Source organism: Chenopodium album, chromosome 14 (genome assembly GCF_948465745.1).
Source record: "Chenopodium album chromosome 14, dcCheAlbu1.1, whole genome shotgun sequence".
Taxonomy (NCBI): domain Eukaryota; kingdom Viridiplantae; phylum Streptophyta; class Magnoliopsida; order Caryophyllales; family Amaranthaceae; genus Chenopodium; species Chenopodium album.
In genome coordinates this window covers 37255713-37266267 of record NC_137847.1, presented here as the reverse complement: position 1 = coordinate 37266267, position 10555 = coordinate 37255713, and the positions used below count along the sequence as shown (strand labels likewise).

The following is a 10555-nucleotide window of genomic DNA, read 5'->3' as shown; positions in this document are numbered from 1 at the left end:
TAATTTGATAATCCTGCAAAACTATTTAATGGCTTGTGGCTTCTTTCTCTACCTTATCAACCTGCAATACTCTAAATTGTCTGGATGATGCAATTGCAGCTTAATGGTTTAAGAGGGGAACAGAGCAGCATGCAAATACAGATTTCTTTCAAAGATGGTGCATCAAATTATCAATAATACAAGCAGTTCAAAGTAAATTAATTGCAGAACTACAAAAAAAATAAAGCACAGTCCCAAACTGATTTAGAGTCAGGGGTCAGCTTACATGAATTGTCACAAAAACCGTCGCGAAAAATGGAATAAGGTAAAGAGATAAATTGAAGACACTAAACAAAGAAAATTGAGAAAGTGAAAGTGGGAGAGGGAAAAAAAAAAAAAAAAATCATTGCTGAACCACAGCATAGAATTCCAGATAAATTGCAACTCTAGATCACTTGTTAAAATGGACGGTGTCTAATACAAATGTCATTTGGGACAGCAAAATTATGTAAGTCCAATTTGTTTGTGAATTAAGGGGGAAGACCCACTATGCGTATAACCTAATTTTCCCGTGCATGTAATTTACAGCAAAGTCATGTTGGAAAGTGAACAGTCATAAAAACCGCGATTCAAAGAAGCTTTACCAGTTTACCCCCTGGAGCCCTTAATCAGCAGCTACCAGTGCAAATCTGATGCATGGGATAGACAGGCTCACGTTTCACTTGAAGTTACCGTCAATAGATTGTTCAGTAGTGAGCAAAAAGAAGTATTTGAGAATTTGCAAGAATGAACAATAGGCCAATTGTAAGCGCTAGATCCATGCATACCATATTTCACAGCAAGGTCAAATGCTTCTTTATCCACCATATAAACTCTCATGCATCACTGCCTTTTGACAGAAGCATTAATAGGAATAGGATGTGCCTCTGTGTTAAAAACATATTTGTCTAGTGGAACAATATTGCTGTCTCCAAACAGTAAGTATAGATACTTCAGTGTCTCACCCAAGAAAAAGGTTTCCATCTTGTCTCTTTTATGAGGAGGAAGTGAAGTCACATCATCAAGAGAAGTATACCCGCCAGAATCAACCTTTGTATATTTCTCAAACGCCTCAAATATCTGCCATCCCCATTCACGGTACCTGCAGAGTAGAAAGTGCTTTTAAATAAAGTAAATAAATAAAGTAAAAAAACCTAATAAATCTCTAATAAACAAGGTATTTAAAATTTGACGAACTTTGGATCTTCTGTTATGCGGTACAAGACAAACAAGGATTCCACTGTTTCAGGACGTAACAGATTGTGACGGTCAGCAGGCTTGATAATTATGTCATTCAGAAATTTTGAACTCTTGTTTCCACCATCAAACCCTTCTTCAAAGTAATCCTGTTTCAATTGAAAAAAAATGGGTCATAAATCTCCATCAGACAGCAGCCACATATGTATAACAAGGGACATAAAAGGTGCGAAGTAAAGCAATCAAAACTGCTGCAAGGAAAAAAGTTTAATACTTTCGACAAAGTAACATGAAATCACTGACCTCCACATGAAAATGAACAATTTCTGGAGCAAGACCAGTGGAAGTTACGGAATACGTTTCAACACAAGTCTTAATAAGGTCTTCAGCAAGCCTTAAATTTTCCAGGTCCTCAGAGCTTAGCAAGTTGTCTTTCATAGCTTTTGACTTAGTCATGCCTTTGGTGGCACCAAGAGCAAGAGTGCCAGGAAGAAAACACACCTAAAGGCAGAAATAATAATACAAAATTAAATACATTCAAGTAATTAGCAGCCAATGTAGAAGACCTAAATTATGCAACCTTATCATTAAATTAGTAAAAAAAAATAACTACTTTTATTATATACGTGGTTTTCCAAAGAGCCAGCAAAAAAGAAGAGGAAATTTAAATAAAACAAAATAGGAAAGAGGAAAGAGTCAATACGGGCTATATATGAAGTATTATAAATAAAAGATGTGAAATTATACTTAAAAAATTACAAGAAAAGGATAGCTTAGAATTATCGCCTTAATAATAAATAATTATATTTACCAAATCATACAAGCTTGAGTGAGCAAGAAAAGTCAAAAAAGCTTTGGCAGATTAAAAAGCTTCAGCAGGCAATATACACAATCATTTTTATTCACAAACAATATTAAATCTAAGAAAAGCAAAGTCAACAGACATTTCATTTTATAACACATACCAGATGATCCATCTTAGGACTGAAAGAACCACTGGCTCCATAAGGTAACTCCCCAACAAAAACCAGCCCATTTGGGATTGATTTTCGGACAAGGAGGTGTCTAACACCCTTCATAGCCTCTTCATACATATCATGTAAATATGTTAAATTTCTGCTTTGACTTGCTCCCTGTTGCAGCCAAACTTTCAATAGATACTCATAATAGCTGTCACCACGTGATCCCAGTCTAATATTTTCTCCACTAAATTCACCAGTTTGAGGACTGCAAACAGAAAAGTTGAAGCAAAACAAAAGAGCTTGTATCAATAATAATAAAATAAAAAATAATAAAAAAAAAGACTGAGCCAAATCAACACAGCTATCTTTACTTCCTTGGAAGGAGACAGGAAGACATAGAATCCAAATTGTAACTAAAAACTGGTTAGTCTTATCCAAAGACATGCATGTGGCTTCTTAGTTCTATGTAAATAAAAACATTAGAATGCCTATTAGCAGCATTTTGTTACTAAAATATTGCCGCAGATATAAAATGACCCAATGCAAAATTAGAGCGCCTTAGAAAAAACATAAGGTGCAAAACAACAATGATTATTAAACTGTACATAAAGATGAAGTAAAGTGCCAAAAACAAACATGCAGACAATCATCAATATACAAACCCAGAAACTACAACATGATTCAGAGTTTGTAAGAAGATCAAAATGACCATTTAATCAAGCAACACATACCATTGAGACTAATGCCTCTCAATTAATTTCACAAGCAGCAATTAATGGTTTCACTGGTAATGGATCTATAATGTAATTTTGTAAGGAGATCCTCATTCCAATGTTTATGGTGATGCTTCTCTACTCCCAAATATTTTTTTCCCCGTACACTTTCATTACCAACCATTTCTATGTAATGGACTGATATTACTCGATATGATAACAGTACAACGAAGGAGAAAACTCAGAAATTTGAGTAAACAAATTAATGGTTTCTTACAAACGATAGTAGTAGGTTTAGCCTACAAAGCACCAATAGTGACTTGAGGTCACAACTCTCCTAAGGAATCACTCCAAAATTCTGCCTACCTTCTTCTTTCTACCCTCCCTCTATTTATACTAAAGCTACTGAGTACTGACCAAAACCTAATAATAATCTAGACTTCCCAAATCACCCCTCCTAAAGCCAATCTATTACATTCTACTTCTAGAAGTGGGATAGGGTAGCAATGGAAGTATATGAAGAATGGGTATTTCTTATGAAATTACAAACAAATTCATCACTATTACCACTTCTTATTACCGCCAACCAGACAAGGGGTTCAATTTTTTTCTCTGTGTGCAGCATAATCATGTTCCATAACCTCTCTTCTGAATACACCATTCCAGACACACTAAAGATGTATGGTAACATCAACCATTGATCATACCAACAAATCAGGTTGATGGGACAATTGCTATCTGTTGACTTTTCTTTACTCCTTACCCACCTAAACTTCACATGGTCTTATAAGCATTTCTCAATTCAAAGCAAGATGAAATCCATGTATCTAGTGTTGTTTTCTTATATCTGAGTATTTCATTTGTGTTATTTTTCACACATTAAAAATTTTGAACCCTGACACAAATGTTCTGTATTAATTCATAAGGACATAATGATATTATCCAACTTCAAAGTACATAGAAAAGGTAAGCATCAGAATTATAAATTTTCCTAGTGAAAAGAAGCATGTCTTCTCAATATATACACTTTCCACCATTCTATGATAGCAATTTTCTTTTATAGAGGGTAATGATATAGTGCTGTTTAATTTTTTTTTTTTTTTTTTTTTTTTTGAAACAATATAATGCTGTTTAATTGACTGTGAAGAGATAAGTAGAAAAAGTTAGTAACTTCTTTTTATCTCTAGCCATTAGATATTTTACAGAATTTTCTATTCATTTCATATGTAATTTTCACAAGCCACGAGGGAATACATTAGGGAGTTAACTGAACTGTGAGGCGTTGGGCTTCAACAAGATAAAAAGGTTTACCCAGGGCCAAAATTAAGCATTGTCTAGCTAGCATGATAGACTGATGGTACTACATAGCACATAAACATGGTGAGTGGCATAAATGCATAAACAAGATCCATAAAACATTGAATAGAAACAAAGGCATATGCAATTAGAGCTAAAAACTCAAACCATCTTTTAACTGATGAAGTTTATATTCAATCTTAATTCAATACCTTATATAAATAGGAACTAGCCCTTCTACCTTTGGTAGAGTCTTCATGTGCTCCAATACCTTCATTGCTTCCAAGCTATACTTTTGGTCACCCAGTACATCGCTGAGATAATTGAATTCAAGTTGTAGTGTAGAAGCTTCTGATGTACTACTTAATCCATCAGGGGCAGCATGTGCCGTGTTGTCACGCAGTATAACATCACTGAAGGGAATGGGAGTTGGGCTAGAGGTAAAAGCAGTAAGCAACCGATCAGCTAAGATTGTTGCAGTTTTGAGATATGCACTTGGTTTCGGCCCCACAGATGAAGATGATACATTAGCTCCACCACTTAAATGATAAGCACTTAGAAGACCACCTAAAACACGTATTGTAGTTTCAAACAAATTAACCTGGCCTTTCTGACTGATCCTTTCTGCAAGGTGAGTTTCAATCCAAGATCCAGCTTCATTAACAATATCCTCTACACCCATTATCATGGCTGTATCCAGAGCATCCACAACTGTTGCACCAAGACCTCCTAAACCATCTATTCCCCTCTTACTTGATGGCATAAGTTCATCAAAACCCATTGCATACTTTTTGTAACCAGACCATGCATGAATAAAAGCCCCCTTAACTTGCTGCTGTTTTCCCATCCATTTTGATGTATCTGCATCTAGCTGATGGATAGATTTATTATTAGTATGCATCTCATCAGGTGTTAATCGAGGGGGTAGCCTTGGTGGTTTTCTAAATATTCCCCTCAGTCGGGTACTAGTGTTCACTGTAACATTGGTTTTATCCTTTATCCAGTGGGAAGAAACAGCATGTGTTGGTTGTCTTAAAATGAGATAAGCAAGGCCAAAAAGCATAATTATCACCAGAAACTTCCCAGTGCTGCATCCCAGACATTTACGTTTAACATCCTTGGTCAGCATTGTCTGGTTAAGAACCTATGAAATAACAATATCCATTAGTCAAAGTAAATGTAAAGCAGAATGATAGCTTTAGTAACCAAATTTTTCTGATGTACCAGTATGTGAACAAGCAAATGTATATTAGTATATGTTGCAGAGAAGGATTACATAAATTAGAGTCTTACTGACACTTCTACTAATCAGAATGTGCTTATCAGTTTCAAATAAATATGATGGTTGCAAAATTTATGAATATTTTTCCTTAAAGAAAAGCATGTGCCAATGTATTGCAACAACAAACCAACTACAAAAGAACCAAAACCATTGGAACAGCATGATCCATTCTTCAATTTATTAGAGACCTTTTTTCCCACTCTACACTGTACACTCTTTTTTAAAATCACATACAAAGGACAACAGCTCAGTCAACAACTATTAGAACTGGAAATGCAAGAGCTACTTACTAGCTATCTGACAGTATTGAAGATATGCAAAAGACGGAGCATGCGCTACATCGTGTAAACACAGTAGTTGACGGAATATTTGTAGTGAAATAGTGAAAGACTAGTTGAAACAGTAAATTGTTGGCTGACGCACTTCTTGGCTCTAATGACCATTCTAGATATCCAAGAATTCAGGTTCTAAAGCAGAAATGAGTAGATGACGTCTCTATACTACTTTTCACTAGCAAGGGATAAATTCATACATACCAAACACCTCAAGGAGATAATCCATTGCGAGTCTCATATAGGATGAAAAGTTGATATCTAAACTTGCATATTGTTTGGAGTCCTATCTACTCCATCATAAATAAATCCCAAAGATTCACCTTCCTCAAAAGGAAATATGTATTTTTAGGATAGGATTTATATATTTTTCTTTTTACTATCGTATCGTAGATAAGAATTCAGAGTACCTAAGCCTGACAAGAATTCGTGAATGAAGTTGAATCCTCAGTAGCAAATTTTACTACAAGCAGTAATTTCAGTATATATTCCACATTCAATTGCGTAGGTAAAGCGATTTGTTTGGTTGGAAAACTCATTTATCATAATTACTGTTCTACAATTCATTTACACATAGCTGTAACTGACATTCTCTCACAAATTTCACATGTATCCCAGTGAGCTAAATCATGTCTCAATTACCAGTGCAATAGCCTCTTACAAAGGTAAACTAGCATAAATTTTACCCTATAATAAGCCCCAGTTTGCTAGAGGCATTAGAGAGAATTTCTCGTACCGTAGAGGCAGGGTATAGTATGTTCAGAAGTGGGAAAACTTTCTGTGATACATCAACAGTAATTTTGCAGGGCGAGGTGCAGTAAACCGTTAGTCAATAACAACAGTTAAAGGCTAACCTTAGAAAATGTTGTTAACCCAAATAATCAGTTAGCAGCTGAGAGCTTGATCTATGATCCCTCAGCTACAATTAGATGAGTTGATCTTTACTGAAGAGTTCACATCCGATTCATACCCTAAAGCGTCTGTTACAGGGGTGAATGCATTCCAATATCCTTGGTCAGAGTCACTGATCAAACCTTCATAATAGAGTAAGGGTTATGTCATAAAGCCAACCTCAGCAAGTGCAGTACACTTGGTCAGAGATGAAGTTAGATATTACAGGCACAACTTCTTTCTCAGCAACGAAGGATGTTTTAGGCAAGCTCTTGTTAAACCATCAAATAAATAAATAAATAAAGCTTGCTGATCAAATATCATCATCCATACCCATTTAACAAATTCATCCATAAATAAAATATTAAGCTCAAAGACCCTTATGCTTTCATAATTGCACACTTCAAACACAAGCACAACACAAAACTTACGCCCCCATCTTTGGCACTGAACTTCAAGCGAATTAAAATCCATTAGAACTGTAGAAAGTTAGTCAGTTACATCATAGTTTACATATGAAAAAAACACATTCAACTCTTCACAGAGATATTTTCCCAATAATCTGAAACATAAATGTGTTATCTCACATCCCAAGAGTGCATAAATCAATGAGATGTAGGAAGTCTTCTTGAAGAATATATGAAGAGAAATATGGAGGAGCAACATGTATTCCAAAGAAACGGTTACATCCCTATATCTTAATTTATTTAACCATCTTCATTGTCAACATAATCCTCTGGCAAATATAATCAAACTATTAGGAAACCCATTTGTATCAAACGTTCTAGAAACAGTGTGCACCAAATTGCTACTCTCTCAAACAGACCTTTTAAACCCAAAAGGCCGAAATTTAGGGGATACAATAATAATTCCTCCATCTAGAACTAACAATTGAGTTGATAGTATAATTTGAACCAGTAATATGACAACTAAACCCAAACACAGTGAAACTTATATATTCTTAGACATCAACAATAAACCAGTAATCAACCAAGATCATGTGACTATCAAATAAAGTAATCACATTGCTAGTCCTAAATCCTAATTACACTATCAACACAACTATTAACTCCGAACCGCAAACACCAATTGCTCCACCATCCCTATTTGTTTCAGGGGCCTTTATTCCCTAATCAAAGACTCAAATTCCCAAAAACTGAACTACGTAATTACTTTGCTAGTCCAAATTACACTATCAACACGACCATTAAATCCGAACCGGAAACACTAATTGCTCCACCATCCCTATTTGTTTCAGGGGGCCTTTATTCCTCAATCAAGCACTCAAATTCCCAAAATCCGAACTACGTTATTACATTGCTAGACCAAATTACACTATTAACACGACTATCAAATCCGGACCGGATTTTTTACCCTCACAATACCAATTGCACCACTATCCCTATTTGTTTCATGGGCTTCTTTCCTCAATCAAGCACTCAAATTCCCAAAATATGGAATACGAAATCACATTGCTAGTCCAAATTACACTATCAACACGATTATTAAATCCGGACCTGAGCACAATAATTTTAGTAATTGCATACTAATGATCTATGTAACCAATTTAAAACACACCCATATGATAAATTTGCTATATAAGACGAAGATCACATCAGAGAAAATTAAGTGCAATTGAAAAAAACAAAAAATCAATCAATGAGAAAATTAAGGGTATGAAAAAAAAAAAAAAAAAAAAAAAAAAAAAATCAAACCTTAGTGAAAGAGCGTTGCCGAAACTTAGCATTATCATATTCAACATCTTTCATGGAGTAAGGCAAAGATTTCGACATGGTCGTTAAACAAATGATAAAGGGGAAATTGAATATCCCCTTCAAAATTTGAAATCGAAAAACAGCTTTGATTTGGGTGTAGTGTAAATGTGAAATACTCAAGTTACAGATTTGTTTTCTGGATCAAAATTTACGACGATTTTTTATTCAAAAGATTTTTCTTTTTTTTTTTGGATGAAATATTTTAATGATCTTGAGGAAATTGGATTGAATTTTGGGAGACGAAAATTGGTGTCTGAATTGGTGTTTGTGAGATACAAATTAGAATATTGTGAACTTGTGAAGAGAGTCATCAGTCTTTTCGTATGGAGCTGATGTGAATTTATACGGGGGAGGTGAGTGATTACATGGAGTCAACACGTCCATTGATTCAACTAAGATTTCCTCGTGCTAATTCAAGACGAAATACTACATACAAGTTATGCTCATTTACTTCATCTTATTTTTGTTGAATTGAATTTTTATTTATTAAATTTAAACTATTTTTAATGAAGTGAAATTATTTTTACGGATATTGTATTATATTTATTTTTTAAATAAAAAAAGATATATGCTACATATAGAGTTAAGCATAATAGAAGCATTTCACTTTTTGATTTTAACTTTTAAAGATCTCATACTTTTTTTTCACCTTTGAGGACTTGTGGTTAACTTTCCAGCAACTTAACTCAACCTTAACTCACTGGAGCAAATTATTTCATAAAAAATAAAATAAATAAATAAATAAAAAAAACCCTTAGATCCTTACCAAATTCTTTAATTTTATATATATATAATTAAATTAAATTAAAATAAATTTAAAAAAAAAAAAAAACCTTAGGTCCTTACCAAATTCTTTATATCAATTCTTTATACATTACGAATTGCATATCATAATTAATTAATTAATTATCATGCATAAATGATGGTCCCTTAATCAAAATTATTTCTTTCTCATTCTTAGACAGTTGTTCTACCGTAACCACGTCGGTGGACTTGCTGGCCGACGTTCTAAGCTAGTCAGTTCACATATTTATATCATCACGAAACCCCCACCTTCCTCAATTTGTTTGGCGTATGAATGAAAGAAACCCCAAAATCCCAACTTGTTTCCTCTAATTTTCTCTAGTTCTCCCCTTGTTTGTATGACGGAAAAGCCACAACAACCACTATCCTCGTGAGTGTTGACGGACTTAAAAAATTATTGTGTGTTCGATTATAATGCCGAGCTGCTGCAATTTTTTGGTTGATCGGTTTTTTATGGTGTATTATTTGATAAGGTTCGTTACATTTGATTGTTTTGGGGTTTATGTGGTTTTAGATTTAATGAAAGTTTTATTTATTAATTTTGTTTCTTATTATTTGCAATAAAAGAGTTATTATTTAAGAAATATATATAATAAAAAAATCCATTTGTTATAAATAATAAGAAACCGAAGTAGTATTTTTTATTTTATTTAATTTGGACAAAGAAACTTGATGAAAGTTTGGTAATTTGTTGCATCTATTTCAATAATTATCCGAGTTAGTGTTGGATTTTGGTCTTCAATAGAAAATGTTACAATGGAGGAAGAGAAATTGTTCACATTTAAATTTTAAACTGAACTCCTTAAAGTGAAGAATAAAAAATATTAGAGGTCCTTAAAGGTGAAAAATATGAAATGTTAGGTTCTAGAGTTTTGTTTACTTACTTATTAGTGATGTCAGAACTTAATGCTTAACTCACCCTGAGTTAACTCCATTTTGGCCGGAAATCAAAACTTAGATCCTTAAAGGTGAAAAAATAGAGTGGGAGATCCTTAAAGGTGAAAAAATCAAAAAGTAAAGTCCTTCCATTATACTTAACTCCTGCATATAATAAGCTAAAAGTAGAAAAAATTGATAATAAATAAACATTTATTGTCGATTTACTCGTGAATTTTCGATAAATTCCCAACTTAATACTTAAAAAGGAAGTATATTAAATGCTTATATACACATTACCCTTTTTAAATTTACTGAATTTTACTGAACATAACTTTTCTTTATTAAACTGAAATTATTTTTACTAAACTGAACTTATTTATACTGAAATGAAATTAGTTTAATCTTT

The 10555-nt window shown here is 33.5% G+C and overlaps 1 protein-coding gene across 1 annotated transcript; it reads right to left on the bottom strand.

Moving 5' to 3' along the window:
• Positions 1 to 298: 298 nt before the first annotated feature.
• On the bottom strand, positions 299 to 8755 carry LOC145579198 (mannosyl-oligosaccharide 1,2-alpha-mannosidase MNS3-like). The gene is made up of 6 exons (XM_081636444.1): positions 8407 to 8755; positions 4399 to 5330; positions 2181 to 2442; positions 1519 to 1716; positions 1216 to 1364; positions 299 to 1120 (listed from the first exon to the last, which is right to left on the bottom strand). The coding sequence occupies exons 1-6, from the start codon at positions 8482 to 8484 to the stop codon at positions 862 to 864; spliced, it is 1878 nt and encodes a 625-aa protein (XP_081492570.1). The 5' UTR covers positions 8485 to 8755; the 3' UTR covers positions 299 to 861.
• Positions 8756 to 10555: the final 1800 nt, after the last annotated feature.